General features: G+C 37.4%; 1 protein-coding gene across 3 annotated transcripts in view; it reads right to left on the bottom strand.

Moving 5' to 3' along the window:
• Positions 1 to 206: 206 nt before the first annotated feature.
• The window catches only part of LOC136864710 (probable tRNA (uracil-O(2)-)-methyltransferase), a 148,951-nt gene continuing 123,392 nt past the window's right edge, over positions 207 to 25,765 (bottom strand). Inside the window, exon 5 of one of the 3 annotated variants that reach the window (XM_067142039.2) lies at positions 207 to 1,159. In XM_067142039.2, the coding sequence (XP_066998140.1) occupies positions 266 to 1,159 (894 nt within the window). In that variant the 3' untranslated portion in view covers positions 207 to 265. Of the gene's footprint in view, positions 1,160 to 6,328; positions 6,482 to 25,765 lie in introns of those variants that run through there. The other 2 variants (XR_010859361.2, XM_068226396.1) reach the window with 2 other exon arrangements.

The following is a 25,765-nucleotide window of genomic DNA, read 5'->3' as shown; positions in this document are numbered from 1 at the left end:
GGGAAACCTGCGCATGATCCCTACCTCTTACTGCAACTACCTTGAAAGTATCTATACAACAAGAAAGTCAGACACCTACACTTGATTATGTAGGTGTTCAGAATCCCTATACATAATTCATTATGGAAGAAGAACACACTAACATTTTAAAATGTTCTCCCTTAAAAATTAAATCTGCAACAACAACAACAAAAACATCATTATCATCAACAACAATAGCAACAACTTTATTGTTAAACATATTTCCTTTTAAACAAGTAATTTTCTAGTGTAGAAAAGAACATTCGCTGTCATTAAGAGGACAGCCATCTGGATGATTTCTGAAAAACCAACAAGGTTTTACTCTTATTTTTAGTCTTTTATTATGTTTTAATTTTTTATTCTTAGTTGCCATTTCACCTGCTTGCTCTGTGCTTATTGGAGTTCTAAACTTAACTTGACCATTTTGGACAAGAAAAATTTGATGATTATTTCTCAGCAGTGTTTGCAATCCCCCACATTCATTTTTCATTTCCTTAAGCAATTCCTTTGGAATTTCAGCAGCAACTTCACCAAGAGAGATAGCAGTACCTGCATTCCATGTGCTAGTAGGCCCATCTGTTTTTTTATAATCTCGCAGTATCAAAGAGGCAACTATATCAATCACACTATTCACAATACTCTGATCTAGTTTTGTGCAGTTTCGAACACTTTCCTCTTTCTGTCTGGGCTTGAACTCCTCCACCCAGATTCCTTGTTCAGATTCCGAGATGGGACGACTTCGCTTTTCCCTGCTACAGGATTCACTTATTAATGCTGTTATATTCTTTTGAACAGTAGTGATTTCATCATTTGTATGGTTTCGTTTGCTTCCAACAATACATATCCTCTTAGTTGATGGAATCCTTAATTTATCCCTCTGTGTTTCAAACCCACATACTTCACTTACATGTTGCACATAATCCAAGTATTCAGAGTATATGCTTTGATTATTAGAGAGTCTTTGATATTTACATCCATTAAAATCAAAACAACAACATGGGATAACAAAGAAACAACAATTGTATGAACTACGAGCTGCAATAACAGGTATCCATGGTGTCAGTTCATCAGAGTGGTTTCCAATAATCCAGTCAGCTTCTGGAAAAAGGAAGTCATCTGAAGGAGTAATGGTCTGGACCTGGAAAAAGCATTCAAAATTAAATTTCATAGGAATTTGTGGACCATTAGCATCACCTTTAAATTCATTCCACAATTGTGATTCAATTCACAAAGCACAAGAAATGAGCTGCTGGGAAAATTCATTTCTAGAGTGAATGAGAAACCGATTCTTCAAACTGCATTTTCCAATAGTATACTGTATTATGAAGAAGCCAGAGAATCTGTATAACATGGACTGCTAATGGGAACATGGAACTGTATATAAAAATATTCTTGACTGGATGCTTCTCTAACAAGGAATGAGTAGTTAAAATTGTCCTTTCTGCTACCTTTTTAATGTTGCACTTACATAAGTAGTAGGATGGAACTGGGAAGGTAGTAGCTATGGCCTCAAAAATATACCCCAACCATTTCCCTGGGATGAGAAACCACAGAAGATCATCAGAGACTTGATAGTTGAGTTCAAACCCACAAACCTCTCTGAATGCAAGCTGATAGCAATATAACTTGGATCTACTTATGCTCTTCAACAAACTACAAACACATAGCATTCAGTTTAAAATCTTGTTTTCTATGTAACAATGCTAGATTACATTATCAGAGATGGATCTACTTGGTACAGAGCTCTATGACCAATATGCTTTCCATGTTTACAGATTAGTGCCACAGACACAGAGTAAAGAAGTAGAAACGCATAGAAATGACAATCTCATTACGATTATAACTATACAACCTACTCGAAAATTGACATTTCCTGAAGACCTTGTTCCACTTCCTCAGAAGTAAACCACAACTGTTCTAATAATTCTAAAAGGTTTGACTTTAAATTTTACTGTAGCTTTACTGATGAAAAAATACTCTCATTCATTACCAAATGGCACATTTGACATCATTATATAGACAATGTACCTTAGGGAGCAGTCTGTCAGCTGAAAAAGGTAATGTAATACAAGAAATGGATTTTGATGAGAATGAGAAAATACAATGAGATATTGGCTATGGTGTCAGGCCCTGTTTATAAACTGACCTCACATGCCTAATACCATCATTAGGCTTTTGAGGCAATCATCAATTGAAAGGGTCCAAAATGTCATGTTTTCAGGAGAGTAAAAAAGAGTGAATAGAAAATTCTTGAATCATATTTAAATACAGTTACTAACGTTATAAGAGATACCTAACAGTAAGTGCAAAAGCTAAATGAAAAACTGGATCAAAACAGACAAATGCTTTGGACATTTCAAGCAGATAAGTGAAGAAATAATGCAAAAATAAGCACTGTAAGGACAGATAACAGGGAAGAAAGGCGAGGAAGACAAATATTGCAATGGATGGACAGGATGAAGACCAAGACAAAATAAGACAACAAAACCTGGACTGAAACACTATGTTGGAGAGAAAGAGAAAAATCGTATTTGCCTGCACCCGGTATAAGCTGAAAAAGGAAAATGATGATGATGATGATGATGATAAATACATGCAACCTACTGCTAAAAGGCAAAAGAAGAAACAAAAACATTCAAATTAGCTCCAGTAAGAGAGAAAATGAGGTGGTGGATTAACATGGCCATTGCATGGAAGTGAATAAATAAGTGTATTAGAGCAAAATGTAGCTTTGGTGATGTACAGTGGTTTTAATGAAAACAGTCTCACAGCCAATGAATTCTTCTTCTTATTCTGGTTCCTAACTGATTAGACAGAACTGATGTGAGTTCATTAAAGGACAATGTCTTATGGTTACTCATCATTAGTGTCCGATAATAATATTATTGGTTTATAGGTCCCACCAACTACTTTTACAATTTTCGGAGATACTGAGGTGCGGGAATTTTGTCCCCCAGGAGGTTGTTCACATGGCAGTAAATGTACCAACATGAGGCTGACGTATTTGTGCACCTTCAAATATCACCAGACTGAGCCAGGATCGAACCTGCCAAGTTGGGTTCAGAAGACCAGCGCTGTGCTGTCTGAGCTATTCAGCCTGGCATTTGTGTCCTATATATGGTCGTTATTAGTTTGCACCTCTGGCCCAAGCTCATTACAGAACCAAATGTCACATGGAGGTACATAGGATGTGGCAAGTTTCATCACATCTTTGTGATTCCTCTTTTTAATTGTCAATGGTTTATAACACACAAACACTCCATCAGCATCGTTATTACACCAGGTTTGAGCATTATAAATTTTGTGAAATTTGTGCCACTTGTTATGTTCACAACAAGCTACTTCACTGAGATGTACAGTACTTAAAAAGACAACATTTTGAAACCATGAACCTTGTTCCCTTCGGTGTTACAGTGTTCCTGAGGGGCATAAGAAAATGTTCCAAGGAGTTGAGAAACATGATCTAACTTCAACAAATTTGAACTGCCTTGATATATTTTTTTCAATAATGAACCATATTGAAGTAGTAGTAATAATAATAATAATAATAATAATAATAATAATAATAATAATAATAATAATAATAATAATAATAATGTATGTTTAGTCCTCAGCCCGAAGGCTGGTTGGATCCTCAACAGTTCCACCATCAGCTGTCATAGATGGCCTAGGCATCACTGAAGAGGTGTACTAGGGAAATGAGGAGTGAGGTAGTTTCCCGTTGCTTTCCTCACCGAGCCAGAAGTTGCTATTACATATCAGTCTGCCAAGCCCGCTGAGATGCATGCACCAACTGACCTTATGAGCAATCTTTTTACACCATTCATAGCAGGGACTGGCTGCAGAAGGAATGGCATTACTAGCATCACTCATACCTCAGTCACTTTCATTTTGTCAAAGCCAAGGATAAAGCTGAGACAGATCAATGAAAGTAACAAAATTGCTCTAGCCCATACCAGAAGACATAGTGCACTGTAAACACTAGGTCCCGCCAGCAAAGGAATAATAATAATAATAATAATAATAATAATAATAATAATAATAATAATAATAATAATAATAATAATAATAATAATAATAATAATAATACAGCATGGTTACAACTTCAATAACAATGATGTTTTATTCCTTATACTTTATTCAAAATACAACTGTAGAGGTGCTATTACATTCATCCGTACCAGTGAGAGGAATTATTTTGGAGCAAAATACAGGTATATCTGAACAACTGTGGACTCGCCTGGTTCTTGCATGGTATCTCAAGGCGAGTTAACAGTTTTCACAAATATCATCCTGACATACATTGTTATTGCACTAAATCAAAGGTTAAGTCGTTCTTTATGATGTAATGTTAAAAAATGACACTCAAAAAAAAAGTGCACTCGAATGGTTCTTGCACACATCTTTCAGTTCCAAAGGAGGAAGCTAATTAACTGACCTTGGGGAACAGAATGCACTCATGATCATACAGATTTCCATAAGTTCATAAAAAGGAAGGTATTCGACGAATAGTTAGCATGTTAAGCTTTCCAAATATACTCTGCCAAAATTGCAAATTGCTTCAGCCTCACATAGGGCATACAGTCATACAGGTTGGAAGGTAAATGATTAAACAAACTAACACAAGTAATAGATCTTGAAGAGCGGATCACAAGTTTCAGGTCTGAAGCTTGTACAGTTACACTATAATTTCACAATGAAATCAGTAATGTAAACAGTTAATGGCTCAAAACACAAGACAATGGGTGGGTGTACAAACACCTAGGAATAAGTGTCAGAACAAATGCTTATTTGTTACCTGTCCAGTATCTCTATGAGTTAAGCAGTAAAAATTTAACAATTTTTGCATTGAGGGAATATTTGGATGTAATTTTAATTTATGGTGAAGTAGGACAGAATGCTCGAGCAGCTGCAGAGACGTACGCTCAACAATTCTCACAAAGAAGGGCTCCATATCTGCGTATGATCAATCAATTATTGACCTGCAATTTAGGGCTGTTGCCCACATGGCCAATTCCCTATAAGCTGTTTGCCTAGTCTTTTCTTAACTGATTTTAAAGAAGTTTGAAATTTATCGAATAACTCCCTAGGTAAATTATTCCAATCCCTAATTCCTTTTCCTATTTGTCCAAGTTGTCCTCTTGAATTCCAACTATCTCCATATTATGATCTTTCCTACCTTAACATTAAGCATTCAATCAATTTACACATACATGCAATTAGGACTGTTGCCCAGGTGGCAGACTGCCCTGTTGTTTGCCTACTCTTTTCTTAAAAGATTTCAAAGCAGTTTGAAATTTACTGAATATGTACCTTGGTAAATTATTCCCTAATAACAAATATTTCCCCCAATCTGTCCTCTTGAATTCTAACTTTATCATCATATTATTAATTTTCTTACTTCAAAAAGCTCCAGTCAAGCACATTCATCGACTTATGTCATTCAATGCCATTTCTCTACTAACAGCTCAGAACATAGCGCATGTTGCAAGTGACTATTCTCATTTTTAAAACCCATATTGAAGATCAAATGAAAGTAAAAACAATAAATTTATTATTCCACCCATTCAATACTCAACTAGCTTACAAAATTAGGATTTCATCCTTATTTTATTGCTAAAATATTAAAACATGGTACATGTTTCGCTCATTTTCTGAGCATCTTCAGCCACTTTAGAATCATAAGGCTAATTAGGAATATTGACCTAGAACTTACATAATTGATTTGTCATTAACAAGCTTAAAATTAATGCAATTTTTAAGAAACTTGTAAAATACAATTTTCTTGTATATTGTATCAAAATGGTTGTAATCTAAGTATAACAGTTATTCACATTCAATTGAAACTATTATAGTATAAAAGTGTGCTGTTCACTTAAAATATTTAACTAAAATCTTGAAGAATCATTGACACTTCTTATAAACTTGAATAAACGACTATATTGAACTCTCAAAACATTTTGAGATCAGGCTAAAGAACTATTGTGTTCGTCGTCTTACTATCAGCGGCTCATGTTATACCATTTCTTATTATAGGTATTGATTGTTACACACTTGAATTGACATATGTTGAAACTTGTTGTAATCCAACTTTACTATCATCTTGTTCAGGATTATTTTAAAAATCCATGTGTATGAATTAGTTCTGGGACAAAAGGGACATTCAAACTTAGTGTTGACATTTGAATTATGATTTCTACAAACTAAGCAATGAGCTTGTTGACATCTGTAACAACAGAAAAATTTGTAAGGATATACTATAATAAAATATTGAAGCCTCGCATTAAAGGATCAGCACTTACCCCTTCGACTCCTGCCTGCGTATCTGTTAGTGTTCAGGGCTGCCTGACGACTGTCCGTTGCTCCACCAGCACTCCTTGTGTTGTATGTATGGATACATAACCGCGGAGAGTAGGACGGGAAGCAGCAGTAGGCGGCGCCATGGTGGATGGGGGAACATCTAGAAGTAGCAGAGTGGGGATGTTTATTCGGGTAGAGTGACTATTGATATTGTTAGGAACGAAAATGTTCGAAAATTTTCGTCTATCAAACTTAAATCTTTGTATTAAATTTGGTAATTGTTCAATTAAGGAGTTCTTAACTTCAATTTCATCATTCAAGTTTTTATCTTTGTTGAAATGTTGGTCTAAGTGGATGTATATATATTTTCCAATTTAGTCATCAATTTTCCTTTTTCGACCTTTCTAATTATTCTTAAATCTCTTTCTATAGTCGCAAAGTGGTGTCCTTTTTCTTGTATGTGAGTACTCATAGCTGAATGTTTATGTTTCGCAGCAGTTACGTATTCTAGGTATCTGGTTATAAAGCTTCTGCCAGTTTGGCAAATATACGAAAATCCACACACTGTGCAAGTGAGTCTATAGATTCCTGAACATTGGTATTGGTTACTGCGTGAATTTACTATGTTATGATAGAAAAAATTTTGATTTGTGTTTTGAGTTTTAATTGCAATATTAATTTCCTGTTTCTTAATTGTATTAGTGATTCGATGTATGGCTCGGTTAGTAAATGTAAAAGTTGCAAACTTAGGTTTTGTGATTTTGATCGGAGTGACGCTAGTAGCCAATTTCAGTTTTACTCTATTAATTACCTTATTGATAATTTCTGTTTTATAACCAACCATTAATAGATGCTAGGTCTTAATATGAAATGAAGTTCTTTCCAATAATTTCAATGGTTTCCTTAATAGGTATGCTAGGATACATGTTAGTTACATCATAAGAACACACCTTGTAATGTGGATGTAGGCTGAAATTGTTTTAATTTTTCACAAAATTCTATTGAATTATTGATAGTAGTATCACTGTTAAATTTATAGTGCTTTTTAAAAAATGATGGCTGGGTGTTTGTGCTGTACCCAACATCCCTGCAACTCACACACTACACATAACACTATCCTCCACCACAATAACATGCAGCTGCCTACACATGGCAGATGCCGCCCACCCTCATCGGAGGGTCTGCCTTACAAGGGCTGCACTCGGCTAGAAATAGCCACACGAAATTTAAAAAAAAAATTAAAACTCCATCCACCACAGCACTGCCTACTGCTGCTTCCCCTTCCCACTCCCCGCAGTTATGTATCGACACATACAACACAAGGAGTGCTGGTGGAGTGACGGGTAGTCGTCAGACAGCCGTGAACACTAACAGATACACAGGCAGGAGTCAAAGCGGTAAGTGCTGATCCTTTAATGTGAGGCTTCGATGTTTTATTATAATATATCCTTACAAAATTTTCTATTGTTACAGATATGTCAACAAGCTCATTGCTTAGTTTGAAGAAATCATAATTCAACTGTCAATATTAAGTCTGAATGTCCCTTTTGACCTGCCTAATTCATACACATGGATGTTTAAATCCTGAACAAGATACTGTAATTGTAAAGTTGGGTTACAACAAGTTTCAACATATGTCAGTTCAAGTGTGTAACAATCAATACCTATAATAAAAAGTAAGTAAGAAGTAGTAAGAAGACAAACACAATAGTTCTTTAGCCTGATTTTATAAAATGTTTGGAGAGTGTAATATAGTCATTTTTTTTTCAAGTTTATAAGAAGTGACAATGATTCCTGAAGATTTTAGTAAAACAGTTTAAGTCAACAACAAACCTTTATACTATAATAATTTCAATTGAATGTGAATAACTGTTATACTTAGACCAGCCATTCTGACGTTTACACAAAAAAAACTGTAGTAGTTTTAATTGAATGTGAATAACTGTTATGCTTAGATTACACCCATTTTGACACAATGTTTGTCCAACCCTTTTGCCGTTTCCTACAAGGTCGGGTATGAGGTGAGATGAATCTGTCGCGGCGGGTTTTTATGACCGGATCCCCTTCCTGATGTCAACCTCATCAGAGGAGTTAATGAGATGAAATGAATGACGTGATATATATGATAGTACGGAGAGGGTGAAACCCGGTGCTGGCACATAGCCTACTCCTGTCGAATAGCACCAAGGGGTCTGCTCAAGGCTTAACATCTCCATCCGACGGACAATTCACCATCAACAGCATCATATGCCCTCACTCCATATGAGCACTGCAGAGAGGTTTGGAATTTAACCCAGGCTTTTGGCAATCTATTTAGTGATTAGAAACTGTATACCACCGCCTCCCCTACCCTGTCGGCCAACATTCTGATGGTGAAAATATTTTCGACCAACAGGACCCAAACCGGCTAACCTCGGTGTCAAACCGTTTAGACTTCAGCGCCTTAACGATCAAGGCCACCAGGCGGGCTAACCATTTTGACAATATACAAGAAAACTGTATTTAACCAAGTTTCTTAAAAATTGCATTAATTTTAAGCCTGCTAATGACAAATCAATCATATACATTCTAGGTCAATATTCCTAATTAGCCTTAAGATTCTAAAGTGGCTGAAGATGCTCAGAAAATGAGCAAAACATGTACCATGTTTTAATAATTTAGCAATAAAATAGCTATTTGGCAGTAAATTACATCTGCCATTATTGTCAGGTTTGACAATAAAACCAGCGCCATTGTCGCGCGTGAGCAAGTGCGCGGGATTTTTAGCAGCTTGAATTTTGTACTTCCATGCTTTATTGAACTTATTTTGAAGATGAATAATAGCATGGTCGGCATCATTCTTGCTTGTAACTGGAAAAGTTTTTAAATTTTTGTTAACATGCCACGTATATCTGTGGTAGTTACGATTTCAAATCTCTCTAGGAATAGATGACTCATCTAGCCTAACCCAAGTAAGATTGAAGATGATAGGCTTGTCCAAATTTAGAGCATCAGGGACTAAGAAATCAATAGTCCTGTTATAAAATGTTGTACATGCAACATCTAGGACATCAGGTAGACCACTCCACTCCGGATAAAAAGTATGTTCTGTGGGGGCGTATATACTGATGTCAGTATCTCTCATATGTTGCTGTAGTATTCTCCCCTTATGATTTATAGTCCTAGAGTTCCAGTCTGTATGCTTGGAATTTAAGTTGCCTCCTATGATAGAACAAATGTGGCTTGGATTATTTAATAAAGTATCTATCTCCGCAGTATGTAGCCTTGGGAGGTAAATAGGCTGCAAAAATACTATATTGATAGTTTTCGTGTCTAGTCTCGATACCAAGAGACTCAACAATGCCGAGAGGGAGCGAGGTCTATGACGTGGTGAGTAAGCTAAGACTTAATCAGCACGGCCACTCCCCCACTGTGGCTCTGTCTTTGCGATAGAATGCAACGATTTTAATTTTGAAAGGCATGTGAGGCTTAAGCCATGTTTCTCCTAACAGGAGGATATCAATGCTATGCTCAGAAATAAACGACTCAAGTTTGTATTTCTGAGCAGTAACACCCTTACAATTCCAGGCACAGACTGTAAGGTCCATAGTCAGAGAACAACAATCTCATTAGGGTTCTGAGACGTACTGCATCACAGCACTAATCAGTACTCCAATCTTGTCAATTGTTGTCTGACATGACCTTAGCTTGGTTGCGGTATCGTTTAAAAAAGGCAGGAGCCTAGAGAAATTAATCTCCCTCGCGAGGTTCAAAACTTTGGTTATGCCCGACAGAAAGTATATCATTTGCAAACAAATTTGTATTTTTTATTTTTCTATTCTATCTTTTCAATACAATTGATTTTGTGTTGTTAAAAATTCATATTGCTACAACACTACATTAAAAGGGACATGTTTCGCTCGGTTTCAAGCCTCCTCAGCCTTTGTTATTTATCTCAAGCTGTCATTGTTAATTTGCTTTTAACTAATTTGAACTTAAGTATGATTCTAAAAACTAAGTGGTGAAATATGTGAACATAAGCATTTGTAAATACAATGGACAGATTAACAATTTCAAATGACAGTGCTAAAATTGGGATATACATTAATTCTAATAACACTGACGTCCAAAACACAGTAATATCTTCACAATAATGAGATTTGGCTAAAATTCTAAAGTTCTTTGTTTTTAAAAAACAATTATTGGTTGACTTATTGTATTAAAATTTGAGTTGTAAATTCTAAAACTCAATAGTGTCTAAAGCTTAAAGTCTTAAATGCGTTGGAAATATTATGCATCATGTACTGGTTTGAGGCATGCTTCTGTAATTTATTAGTTGTAACTGGTGACATGCAACTTATTGGTAGTTTCCTCGAACTGGTCTTAATTTAACGAGCAGGTTTTACATTGGCAGTAGTTCATGTTTATGAGAGCTTAGTCAAAAGGGACGTCAATCCGAGAATCTTGAGGTGCTGATATGTTTCCTTTTTCCACAATATTTAAATAAGGGTGCGTCTGTAACAAATGAAATTACGTGATAATGTTGTGTGTTATAGCCGGCCCCGTGGTGTAGGGGTAGCGTGCCTGCCTCTCACCCGGAGGCCCCGGGTTCGATTCCCGGCCAGGTCAGGGATTTTTACCTGGACCTGAGGGCTGGTTCGAGGTCCACTCAGCCTACGTGATTAGAATTGAGGAGCTATCTGACGGTGAGATAGCGGCCCCGGTCTAGAAAGCCAAGAATAACGACCAAGAGGATTCGTCGTGCTGACCACACGACACCTCGTAATCTGCAGGCCTTCGGGCTGAACAGCGGTCGCTTGGTAGGCCAAGGCCCTTCAAGGGCTGTAGTGCCATGGGGTTTGGTTTGGTTTGGTTGTGTGTTATTGTGCTTTCACAGTGATCGTATTGGTATGCGTCACTTACCCCTTTGACTGCTACTACAATGCCTCGCGGTACCTATTACATTACGGTGACTGCTCGCTTTCGTGTTTCTACTCCTTGTGTTATACGAATGAAGAAGCTGTTGTGAAGGGTGAGTAGGGGACTTAGGGGAGAAACAGTAGGCGGGGCATTATACATTGGCGTATCGTGTGGCAAGGAGTCTTTATGCGTTGTCAAGGTAGGAGTAGGGGAGGAAATGGTAGGCAGGGCGTTGGACCTTGGCGTATTTTGTGGAGGGGAATCTTTATGCGTTATCAAAGTAGTAAGTGTGTCTATTTTTGTGGTGGGAGTTTTCAGATTAAATGCCTTAAAGAATTTACTATTATCTGATTTAAAAGTTTGTAGTAATATTGGCAATTGCTCTATTAATGGACTCTTTATTTTGACCTCGTCATTCAGGTTTTTTTCTTTATTAAAATACTGGTCCAAATTAATATAAATCTTCTCAAACTCAGTTATTAGCTTCCCTTTTTCAATTCTTTTGATTATTTTGAGGTCTCTGTCTATTGTGGTATATTGATGGCCAGTTTCTTACATGTGGTTACTCATTGTGGAATATTTGTTATGCTTTAAAGCATTAAAGTGTTCCATGTATCTGGTAGCTGCGGAGAGTTTGGCAAACATACGAAAAATTACACTGTGTGCATGATAGTCTGTATGTCCCAGAACCTTGATATTTGTTATTATTGGAGTTTACTATGTTGTGATTAAAGAATAAGTTTTTATAGGTGTTGTGTGTCTTGAAAGCTATTTGTATATTCTGTTTTTTTCAATGGGTTTGCTATTTGATGAATCGCTGGACTGGTGTAAGTAAAAGCTGCATATTTTGATTTTTTAGTCTTTTCTGGGGTAAAATTTTGGCTAATTTGAGTTTTACTTTATTGATGATTTGATTTACCATCTCTATTTTGTATCCACTGACTAGTGCTAGTTCTTTTCTGAAATTTAGTTCCTTCGTTAAATTCGCGGGTGATAAGGGTATTTTGTAAGCTCTGTAGGCCATGCTAAAAAAGGTTGCCTGTTTGTGGGATTTCGGGTGAAGTGAATCATTTCTTATTTTTACTGAAGTATGTGTCGACTTTCTGAATATTTGAAAATCGAATTTAGAATTTTTGCGTGTTACGTTAACATCTAGGAAGTTTAATGAACTGTCGTTTTCATCTTCTTTAGCAAATTTTATGTAACGGTCAATATTATTTTAAAAATCAAAATTTTTTTTGCTGTTATTTTTCCGGTTATCTATTATTACGAACGTGTCGTCTACGAATCTTAGCCAAAGGCAGAGCCCTTCTATATTAGGTTTAATTAATATAAGTTCCTTGTTGTGTATGTAAATATCGGCCAATATCCCCGAGCTGGGGTCACCCATAGCCAAACTCAACTGGTGGTAATTTTATTATTAAATGTGAAATAGTTATTTAACACAAATGTAAGTAATTTAATGAATTCATCTATCTCGAGCTTACTTAAGTTGCTATGCTTGGAGAGGTTTGAATTAATAATTTCCACAGTTTCGTTAATAGGGATGTTTGAATACATATTAGTAATGTCAAACGAGCTCATCCTATGGTGGGATTGTAAGTTGAACTTCTTTAGTTTTTCGCTGAATTCAATTGAATTTTTAATTGAAGAAGTATTGTAAAACTTATGTTTTTTAAGAAACTGATGTATAAATTTTGACGTTTTATATGTTGGGCTGTTCCTACTGTTTATAATTGGTCGAATGGGTGTGTTATTTTGTGTATCTTGGGTAGTGCCTTTGCCTTAGGTATTATCGGGTTCATGTTAACCATTTTTTGTTGTTCTTGTTCATTCAATAAACAAGTTGAATTTTTAAGGGTTGTTTTTAGGCTGTTGAATTCTATGGACCGGTCTTTATTCACTGCAGTGTAAGACTTATCAGAGAAGAACTCTTCGGTTTTTTTGATGTAGTCGCTTTTATTTACTAGGACTATTGTTTCGCCTTTATCCGCCTTAGTTACAATCACATTGTTATCCCTTATTTTTGTTTTTAATTCCCTTGTTTGTTTCAGAAGGACCTGGTTAGAGTTGGTTTTCATTTCTTTTACTAAATTTGGGAGTTTCTTTTTTACTTCAAATTTAATATAATTTTGTATTTCTGCCAGCAATTTCCCTATATTTAGTTCTGATTTCACTATTGTGGTTGTTAAATCTTCCGTTTTTTGTGGACTGGACCAATTGAATTTAGCTCCTTTATTAAAGTATATGCATTTCATTGTCAGAAAAGTTGGTGTCCGACAGATTAATTGTCGCGGGGGTGTTTTTCATTAATGAAATCAGGTCATTTTCTCTATTTACGTGTGTTGTTGACTTTTGTTGAGTTTCTTTTAGGTGTTCTAATTTGTTTTTTTGCTTTCTATCTAAGATGTTGGAAAGTTTTCATTGGTATACTGTTGAATTGAACTCCATTCTAATGGGGATGTAGACTGGGATGTACTTAAGTATACCTTGTAGAGTTGTAAGTTTAGTAAAGATTTCTTTCTATATAACTTTATTTCATTTTTTAGCCATATCTTGTTTACTCTGTTTTGGGTGTCAAGAGACTTCAAACTTGATATGTTATTTCTTTGGGTAGACCTTAGAAACTTAGGTATTATACTGCACTTGAAACATTCTTTCAAAAACCATATATCTTTAGCAATCTTACTGACTTTAACCTTGAGGTTTGTTTGTCCTAGTTTTTGCCTGGTTGACTATCACATTACATGTAACTATTCTTCTTTTCCAAAACACAGTAATATCTTCACATTAATGAGATTTGGCTAAAATTCTCAAGTTCTTTGTTTTTTAAAAACAATTATTGGTAGACTTGTATTAAAATTTGAGTTGTAAATTCTGCTAAAACTGAATAGTGTCTAAAGCTTAAAGGCTTAAATGCGTTGGGAATATTCTGCATCATGTATTGGTTTGAGGCATGCTTCTGTAATTCATTAGTTGTAACCGGTGAAATGCAACTTATTGGTAGTTTCCTCAAACTGGTCTTAATTTGACGAGCAGGTTTTACATTGGAAGTAGTTCGTGTTTATGAGAGCTTAATCAAAAGAGACGTCAATCCAAGAATCTTGAGGTACTGATATGTTTTCGTTTTCCACAATATTTAAATAATGGTGCATCTGTAACAAATGAAATTACGTGATAATGTTGTGTGCTATTGTGCTTTCACAGTGATCGTATTGGTATGCATCACTTACCCCTTTGACTGCTACTATTATGCCTTGCGGTACCTGTTACATTACGGTGACTGCTTGCTTTCGTGTTTCTACTCCTTGTGTTATACGAATGAAGAAGCTGTTGCGAAGGGCAAGTAGAGGACTTAGGGGAAGAAACAGTAGGTGGGGCGTTAAACAATGGCGTATCGTGTGGCGAGGAGTCTTTATGCGTTGTCAGGGTTGGACGTCAATGTTATTAGAATTAATGTATATCCCAATTTTAGCACTGTCATTTGATATTGTTAAACTGTCCATTGTATTTACAAATGCCTATGTTCACATATTTTACCACTTAGTTTTTAGAATCATAATTAAGTAAAAATTAGTTATACGCAAATTAACAATGACAGGTCTTAACCTTGAGATAAATTACAAAGGCTGAGGATGCTTGAAACCGATCGAAACATGTCCTTTTTAATGTAGTGTTGTAGCAATATGAATTTCTAACAACACAAAATCAACTGTATTGAAAAGGTGGAATAGAAATTAAAACATACAAATTTGTATGCAAATTATAGCAAATTTCAATACGGGTCTAAACATGAGAATAGTTACTTGTAAAATAGAGATAGTATATAGGCAACGCTTCCACTGAGGTTACAGGGTTCGATGTGGTGTAGGGGGTCTAGGCGCCTCCGGCTGCAGCTGCAAAAGAGAAGTTAGGGTCGATTTCTCTTGAGAGAGGGAGAGTCTTGTTTTTCTGTGATTTCAAGTACTCTCGTACCATCTTCTGCTCCATAATGTTGCGGAAGTGTTGACAGCCCCTCCAAGAGGTGGGGTGCTCGCCCAGACAGTTAACGCACTTAGATGGTGCCCCGGGAGCAAGAGGGCAGAAAGCAGCCGAGTGGTTTTCACATTTCACACAGAGTAAGGGCATCTTGGAATAATTAGCAGTGTCCCCCACCGCTAGCATCTAAAACATTAAGAAGGGCCGTCACGGCCCTTGAAAGCCTCAATTTTTACTGTGGACTCACAGAGATACTTCACAGAGAAGATAGTTTCAGAGAATTATTTCCTAGGGAGGGTGACGCTCATAACGCTTAGGCATATCAACTTCTTGGTTGTGGCATCCTGTCTAGTGTACTGGTACACATCCTGAGACTGGTACCCAAGCGCTATGAGCTCCTCTCTAATCCAGTCTACACCAACCGTGAAGACGATACTTTGAACGATAACTTTAAGGAGCCTCTGACTCGCCAGCTGGTGAGTATAGAAGCCCTTATTGTTTTCTTCAAAGTATTGCCTTATGAGTTGGTAGTCCTCCTCATTGGCAGCGTGAAACTTCAACACTTCCCTGGTATTTATGACACGAATGTCGCCAGTGCAGCGTGATCTCAGGTAAGTATAGTGGTGCTGATACTCCGACTTATCAGCAACCACTATGGGGGGCACAGAGACTTTCTTCTCAGTTTGGACTTCCATGTTCTCATCCTCCCCTCCTGGTGGGGGGGATCTGCCCTGTCTCCTGTCGCAAGGTGGTCGCCGTAGTGGTCCTCATGGAGGGTTGTGGCTCAGCCGCTTTCCAGGATTGCTGTGGCTGAGGCACAAGTTCTTCCTTACTTAAATTGCCCTCTGTGGGCAGGGAAAGAGTTAGCGGTGGCGACAGGCTTTTTCTGAGATTTTGCCTGTCGCCTTTGTAGGATTTGTTTCCCTACTACTTTCCACATGCCCTTTACAGCGGGGTGCCACCATGGGAACATAGTGGCTACGCTAGCTGGGATCTTCCCGGTTCTTGAGTATTCACTGACCATGTCAGCGGTTATCGTTTGTAAGACATTTATTGATGAAGCGGCCTTGGAAGCCGGCAGGCCTTGCTGAGGAGATCTACTCATTTCTGAGCCTCCCGTGGATCCACATGACGAGACATTGTCGCCCCCACCTCCCGGCAGGGGGGGGGAGGGGGGTGCTAGCCATCATGAAACTACAATGTGCTTATATGACAGGTACACCTGCAAGCAAAACAGCAAGAAAAGCAGCACACAATACAGCACACAACTTACAGAGCCTTACCCAGCAAGAACAGAAAGGATACTATTTCCCATTTCAGCGCCTTGGAGAAAGGAAACCCACAAAATCACAGCAGCCTCGCACCAGTCACAAGAACACAGAAGCCAGGAGCACGCATCAATTGTTGGATAAGCCAAGTTATGCTTAATGTCATATTGTTGAATAGTTACTAAATGCTCATTATGTATGTTAAGTTTTAAACGTGAAGTTACCTCCTGTACTATCACAAAACAAAGTCAGTGAACTAGTGCTAGTCTTTCCTCTGGAAAGAGAATATGCATGTTCTTATTGTTTGTGTTGAAAGCAGATGCTTGACCCTAAAGGTACACCAGCAGGCTGAAACCGGTTTAAAAGCTCATGACATATCCTGGCAGCCTCATCAGTAGCTACCGCCAGCTGCAGTGTTGTAATCCTTGCAACTCCAAAAACACTACTTTCCTCGAGAACAGTGCAAGCTATTGTCCTGAAACTTGTGACAATGTGATCCTCTGCCCAAGATCTATGATTTGTACTAATCTGATGCACCAGTTACCTTCCACCCTGTGTATAAGGAACACTTTGTGAATAAGTTATCGTAATCACAAAGATGCACACACGGGATGCTGTCAATTGTGCACACTGTTTTATTTACAAATTATATACACCTTAATACTTGCACATCAAATGAACCACCATCTTGAACTTAATCGACTGCCACATTAGCGTGTCAACCAACTGCGGAACGCTTGACAAGATCACATGTGGAACTGGCACAACATAACCACTTCAACGGCAAAACCACAACATGAGTTCGCATACTTAACTCGACTAACGACTCTCATTAACAACTCGACTCAACAACCCAAGACAGTCCTTTATATACCCTGCCTGGCCATGCTTCCAGAAAAGTATGCTACAACATGCTTTCTTGTATCTTCTCAAGTCTCCATTAACCTATATACCATTGAATAGAACATTCTGTAAAACTCGAGTGACAAAGGTGCGTTGTTCTAGACTCTTACCCTGTGTTGCACAACATTAAGTCAGATTTATACATCATATTTACATGTAATAAAAAATTATATACTATTATTTATGTGTTCTTACATTAAATAGAGTTGCATTAATAAACATATAGCACAAGTATCGTGACATAACCTCACATATTCTGTTACACAAGACAGATTATACCACAGACAAATAAATGATACGACCACGATTTATACCAAATAAAGTCTGTACTGACGTGTCATACATTACAACGTAGATAATAATAATAATAATAATAATAATAATAATAATAATAATAATAATAATAATAATAATAATAATAATAATAAAACCCGTGGGGGTTACCTGTTCCCCTATTGGGTGCGTCCCAGGTGGCAGATAAGGGGGCTCGCCGGACTTATCCGGAGGGTCTGAGGGAAATAAAATACCTCTCGCAGATCAAAATCAGCCACAGCCAGAAAACATCTTGAGGCAACACGTCAGCAAAACGCCAGCTGTCCGTATGGACTAACAACCCGTACGATGAGAGTGAATCAGTAATCAATGACTCACTTGCCCCGGGCTCAAGCCCTTCAGCTAAAATCTACCACGAACATAGCATGATGGAAGCATAAGCGACAGAGCGACTACCTCAGTCCTGAGCTGATAACAGCGAAGGTAAACCTCGTCATTCAGATTCTGGGGTACCAGGACATAATGCTGGGAAAAGTTGGAGCTTCCCTGAACTTCTCAAACCCAAGAAGACTTAGTTCATTTGTACACTTAACGTTCAGACACTGACCAAAACAGGAAAACTCAAGACACTGTCAGATACCTGTGACAGATTCGGAATCCTCATACTTTGCAAGTTATAAAATTCATTGTTTTTAAAATCTGTATTGAAAGTAACTTCTTTTAAATCTATAAAATTTTATTGCATGTAATTTTCCACCTATTCTGTACAATCAATCATAAGATTAATGTCCTTTTCCTCATTAAACTATGAACATAGGACATGTTTTGCCCCTTTTAAAGGGCATCATCAGCCTTATCATCGCCTCAATACTAAAATAGGTACCTGTTTAGCTATGACATAATCTAAACATTCTTATAATTTAAAATATTAGCATGATGTATAGTCATTATTTAAGGAACTTGATAAGACATGAGAATCATTAATATGCTAAAGGCCTAATGCCTTGGTCAAGAGTAAGAAGTGATTAATTAACCTATATAGTACAATAGACATGGTAAAATTGAAGTGAGTTAAAACATTTTTAGACAAGATTTGTAAAGGAAATACATTCCAACACGTAAAGTTTTGACATATTATTTAACTATATGTTCAAATCTAATGATTAGTCCTCATTCAAAAGTTGATAAAATTTGGTGTTTGTAACTTTCAAAGGTAGAAGTTATTTTATTGTTGCAATCTTAATTCAATCAATCAATACTGATCTGCATTTAGGGCAGTCGCCCAGGTGGCAGATTCCCTATCTGTTGCTTTCCTAGCCTTTTCCTAAATGATTTCAAAGAAATCGGAAATTTATTGAACGTCTCCCTTGGTAAGTTATTCCAATCCCTAACTCCCCTTCCTATAAATGAATATTTGCCCCAGTTTGTCCTCTTGAATTCCAACTTTATCTTCATATTGTGATCTTTCCTACTTTTATAAACGCCATTCAAACTTATTTGTCTACTAATGTCATTCCACGCCAACTCTCCGCTGACAGCTCGGAACATACCACTTAGTCGAGCAGCTCTTCTTCTTTCTCTCAATTCTTCCCAACCCAAACAATGCAACATTTTTGTAACGCTACTCTTTTGTCGGAAATCACCCAGAACAAATCGAGCTGCTTTTCTTTGGATTTTTTCCAGTTCTTGAATCAGGTAATCCTGGTGAGGGTCCCATACACTGGAACCATACTCTAGTTGGGGTCTTACCAGAGACTTATATGCCCTCTCCTTCACATCCTTACTACAACCCCTAAACACCCTCATAACCATGTGCAGAGATCTGTACCCTTTATTTACAATCCCATTTATGTGATTACCCCAATGAAGATCTTTCCTTATATTAACACCTAGATACTTACAATGATCCCCAAAAAGAACTTTCACCCCATCAACGCAGTGATTAAAACTGGTAGGAGTTTTCCTATTTGTGAAACTCACAACCTGACTTTTAACCCCGTTTATCATCATACCATTGCCCGCTGTCCATCTCACAACATTTTCGAGGTCACGCTGCAGTTGCTCACAATCTTGTAACTTATTTATCACTCTATAGAGAATAACATCATCCGCAAAAAGCCTTACCTCCGATTCCACTCCTTTACTCATATCATTTATATATATAAGAAAACATAAAGGTCCGATAATACTGCCTTGAGGAATTCCCCTCTTAATTATTACAGAGTCAGATAAAGCTTCACCGACCCTAATTCTCTGAGATCTATTTTCCAGAAATATAGCAACCCATTCAGTCACTCTTTTGTCTAGTCCAATTGCACTCATTTTTGCCAGTAGTCTCCCATGATCCACCCTATCAAATGCTTTAGACAGGTCAATCGCGATACAGTCCATTTGACCTCCAGAATCCAAGATATCTGCTAATTGAAGGCTTATTACTGAGTACTATATTTGCTGGTGCATTAAAACTGTAATAGTGTCATTAACTATCTTCTTTTGTATACACTAACATTGTGGTGTTGCTGTGCTGCGTCGATGTTGTAGCACTCTAATGTTAGCTTGTTGATCAGAAAGAGAACAGGTTGTGGGACAGTTGCAATGTCATGCTGTTGAGTGTATGTAAGATCTGTAAAGTGAGAAGTTAGAATTAACCAGATTAAAATGTAAAAAACAAAGCGGGAGAGGGTAACCGGAAAAATTATAAGTACTGCTGTGTTGACGCTTACCTATTTCCCACTTGAAAGCTACGTTTATGTGTGAGTACTGCTGGTCGCCAATTTTCTGCTGCGCGTTTTGTACGTGTGACATCTTGGTGGACGGGAGTTGTCTTGTGAAGGTGGGGCTATTGGCTTGCAGGTTACGCATGAGGGGTAGTTGCTTACGTCTAGTAGGGAAGAGGGACGTGATGTATTTATCGGCCTGATGGGAGTGTTTATTGTTTTTGTTTTTAAAACCTTACGTAAAATATTATCTTGAAGATTTAACTGATGGAATAGGATTGGCAATTGTTCATAAAGAGGACTTCCAATATCTTTTGGAACGTTTAAGTTTTCATTTACGTTATATTTCTGATCCACAAAAATATAAAGTTTCTTGAATTCGGTCATGAGTCTGCCTTTTTTGATTATTTTAAATCTGGAGATCATGTTCAATTGTTGTAAAGCTATGGCCTGAGTCTCTCATATGATTACTCATAGCTGAGAACTTGTTATATTTTTTAACTAGATACGTTGAACATTTCAACGCTCAAAAACATAACAAATTCTCGGCTATGAATAATCATAGGAGAGACTCAGGCCATAGCTTCACTACAATTGAACGTGATATCCAGATTTTTTTTAAAAATTGATAAAGGCAAACTCACGACCGAATTTGAAAAACTTTATATTTTTTGGATCAGAAATATAACATAAATCAAAACTTAAATGATCCAATAGACATAAAAAGTGCTCTTTATGAACAATTATCAATCCTATTCCATCAGTTAAATCTTCAAGATAATATTTTATGTAAGGTTCTAAAAACAGAAACAATAAACAGTCCCATCAGGCCGATAAACACATCATGTCCCTCTTGCCCACTAGATGCAAGCAACTCCCCCTCACGCGCAACCCGCAAGCCAATAGCCCTGCCTTTCCAAGACCACTCCCTTCCACCAAGACATCACACATACAATACGCGCAGCAGAACATTGGTGACCAGCAGTACTCACACATCAAGGTAGCATTCAAGTGGGCAAAAGGTAAGCGTCAACACAGCAGTTTTCCGGTTTCCCTCTCCCGTTTTGTTTTTTACATTTTAATCTGGTTAATTCTAACTTCTCCTTTTACAGAGCTTATATACACTCAACAGCATGACATTGCAACTGTCCCACAGCCTGTTGTCTTTTTGATCAACAAGCTAACATTAGAGTGCCACAACATCGATGCAGCACGCCAACATCACAATATTAGTGTATACAAAAGAAGATAGTTAATGACACTATTACAATTTTAATGCACCAGCAAATATAGTACTCAATAATAAGCCTTCAATTAAGATACAACAATAAATTAACTTCAACCTTCGAAAATTGCACACACGAATTTTATCAACTTTTGAATGAACACTATTCACTAGATCTGAGTATATAGTTAAGTAATATGTCAAAACTTTACGTGTTGGAATGTATTTCCTTTTTAAATCTTGTGTAAACAATGCTTTCACTCACTTCAATTTTACAATGTCTATTGTACTATATAGGTTAATTAATCACTTCTTACTCTTGACCAAGGCATTAGGCCTTTAGCATAGTAATGATTTCATGTCTTATCAAGTTCCTTACATGACGACTATACATTATGTTAATGTTTTAAATTATAAGAATTTTTAGATTATGTCATAGCTAAACAGGTACCTATTTTGATACTGAAGAGATAATAAGGCTGATGATGCCCTTTAAAAGGGGCAAAACATGTCCCATGTTCATAGTTTAATGAGGAAAGAACATTATGATTGATTGTATTGAACAGGTGGAAAATAACACACAATAAAATTTTATACATTTAAAAGAATCCTCATACTTGCCGTACAAGAAAGGCGATTTCGCAATTCTGATCTTTTCGACTCCTGTGCATATCGCATATACAAGGGAAAACCTGCATTTAAAGTACCAAAGAGCAACCTACATATGTTGGGAACCGGATTCCTAGTACATAACAGTATTGAGAACTCGGTGATAGATTTCACATCAACCTCGGAACGCCTCTCCGTACTCACAGTTAAATGTGCCAACAAGGCCTACACAATAGTGAATGCACACGCACAGGTCAACAATGAATCTGATACAAACAAAGTTGAAAAATTCTGGTCACATCTGGAATGAGCGCTGATGAAGATCCCTCAGCATCATGTCAAGATTCTCCTTGCGGATTTTAATGCACAAATTGGTAGAGAGCGAGAATACAGGCATATCATCGGAGATTTCTCAGCACATAGAAAGAGTAACGCTAATGGGCATCATTTAATCAACGTATGTGGAATGGCCAATCTCCAGTTGATGTCCACACATTTTAAGAAACCACCATGAAAAATGACTACATGGAAGTCACCAATCAATCACATTGGTGAATATCAGATTGACCATGTAGTGATTGCCAGAAAGTTTTCCCCGGAAATTATGAACGTGAGAGTACACAAAGGTTATGTGGAGTCCAACTACCATCTTTCACAAATCTCAATTTAATTCAGACCCAATCAAAAAATGTATAAAAAATCTAAAATCCCGCGTACTGACCCGGAATATCTGAAAGAACATGCACAAGAGTTTGCACAATCATTACAAACAAATGTACAAACATGAACACACTTCTTGAGACCATCCAAGAATCGTCAATAAAACTCGGTCAACCCCCACGGAAATGGAAACAAAGGTGGTGGACCTCTGACTGTGAAAAAGCTCTGGAATCGCGTATTCCAGCCTGGAAGAATTGGCACAGCCACCAAACGCCCGAGAACTGGAAGATATTTTCAGAAACCCAGAAGCATACGTCCAAAATACTCAGACAAATTAAACGCATATACCACCTCAAATTTGCCTGCTGCCATTTCATGATGGATACAGTACTTTTGTATCCATCTCTTGGCACAGGCCAGAGTAAAATGTAGCTTCCACCGAAGTCCCAGTCTCATCCATGGCTGTGACAATATGGAAGCTGCTGGGGTATGGGTGGTGCTGAGTCCTGACATTCAGAGCACAACTAGTGCATCTGAGTGTTATGAAAGGTGTTGCTCATAGGGTCAGTCGTGCTACAATAGCATTTTCTGACCCAGTGAGGAAAGCAATGGCAAACTACCTCACTCCTCGTCTTGCCTAGTACGCCTCATTTTGGTGCTGCCATTGGTTTTTGTGGTTTCCTTATAACCTCATAACCTTTGGTGGTGCTATTTGAGGATCCAACCAGCCTCTGGGCTGATGACCTAACAGACAGACAGACAGACAGACAGACAGACAGACACCACCTCAAAAGATCAGATGACGACTTAAAAAAAAAATGCACATGGAATTTCTACAGAACCTTTAGGGAAGAACTGAGCAACTACAAACCGCCCACTCTTTGTTTCCGTCACCCTGATGGGACACTGGAGACCAGCACAAAGATCAACTGTTACATCCTGAAGCAGCACTTTGAGAAGTTACACAACTGTGAACCCACCTACGGAGAAACTGCAATTCCACATACCTGTTCCAAACCAGGATTCAGTTTCACCTACACAATATCGCCAGAATAAATAATATAAGTTGAAAATTTTTGAAGGCTCCATATAAAACTACATAAACTAAACACAAATTAACAACTAAAACCAAAAAAATTGAAACAAGAAAAGGCATCTTCATCAGAGGACTCATCGTTGCTTCACCTTCCTAGGCAGCAGAATAAATAATGTTTTTTTAATACTTGTTTAACACTGCAGTAATACATGGTAGGTTTTCGATGACGGAGGGGTGGGGAAGGGCTAGGACTGGGAAGGTAGTGGCCATGGTCTTAAGGCATAGCCCCAGCATTTGCCTGGTGTGAAAATCAGAAACCACAGAAAACCATCTTCAGTGCTGTCGACAGTGGGATTCAAACCCATTATCTTCCAAATGCAAGCTCATAGTTGCACAACGCTATCCGTACAGCCAACTTGCTCGGTAATATAAGGTTCTTAAACATTGGCAAGTACAGCTGAATAAATGGAGACTTGTTTTAAATGCTTAAGAATCATCGTATTTTCAAGCGGGGTGAACAGAAATCTAGTGAAATCACCTTTGTAAATCTACTTCAATGATGATCTGACGAGCTCAATGAATGGACGTGGAACTGGGATTGGGGATATACATATTTGAAGAAGGGAGTGTATGAAGACGTGGAGACTATCCTGGTCCTTTTGTGTTTTCATGCTGGTCATTGCCTCTGCCCTCTGTTGCTCCCTCTGACCAGTCATTGAGTTCATACCTTTCTGTATATGAATTTGTCCACTTATTTGTTCCTCTCCCATTGATAGAACAATTAAAATTTATATTCTAAATTTCTACAACGATTCTTAATAATTTTAAACAAGGCTCGGTTTCCTCAGTTTTATAAATTCAATCAATCATCACTGATCTGCATTTAGGACTGTTGCCAAGGTGGAAGACTCCCCATCAATTGTTTAGCTTGTCCTTTCTTAAACGATTTCAAAGAACTTCAAAATTAATCAAACATTTCCTTTCATGAATTATTCCAATCCCTAACTCCCCTCCCTATAAATGAATATTTACCCCAGTTTGGCCCCCTGAATTCCAATTTTTCTACATGTTATTATATTTTCTACCTTCAAGAGCTTCACTCAAGATAATTTGTACACTAATGTCATTCCACACTATCTCTCAACTGACAGCTCAGATTTAACATCACCTTTGTCTTTCTTTATTTGCCTTAGCTCCCTCTGTGATTACTGCTGCTGTCGACCTCCAGATCCCAAGACTGCGGGTTCAAACCCAGCAGAGGTACGCAGAGATTTTAAAAGCAGAGAAATGTATGTTGGGCGCTCCATGTCATATGATGTCGGCATGCCAAAGATCTCTGGTGATATTATTAATTACCCGCATTCCATACATTTTGATTTTAGTACGTCATAGAATTTTTCCCTCTTATATTGTATGGTAGAAGAAGAATGTAAGTATTGTTTGCTTATACCGGCACATATTGTAATCCATCTGGTGACAAAAGAGGGTGCAACTTCGTTAACAGAGCTACAGTGATATTTTCAGCATGGTTTACTCTTAAGGAAGCAAAAGCAAGGTCTTTGTAAAATGTCAAGTTTAACAGTAATTTGTCTCATTTCACATGGCATAAACTCAGACAACCATGTCTAGTAATCTAGGTAATGGAAGCAAAATTTAAAGAGTAGAGATGTATGTTTATCACATGTGTACATTATTAGAAACTCCTAGTGGAAGACTCAGTCACATACATGTTTCCTGCTTTAAACAACATCCTGCAGATCCCACAATAATAACAATTGACAGTTTACAGAATACTAGATTTCTCATTTTACAACAGTCACAAAATAATGTATTCTTCATCCAAGTGCTCAAATAAGTTAAGAAGATTTTTTGCTAT

The sequence above is a fragment of the Anabrus simplex genome, chromosome 2 (genome assembly GCF_040414725.1).
Source record: "Anabrus simplex isolate iqAnaSimp1 chromosome 2, ASM4041472v1, whole genome shotgun sequence".
Classification (NCBI taxonomy): Eukaryota; Metazoa; Arthropoda; class Insecta; order Orthoptera; family Tettigoniidae; genus Anabrus; species Anabrus simplex.
Note: the sequence above shows the minus strand (reverse complement) of the source record. Positions and strands in the feature narration are given on the sequence as shown.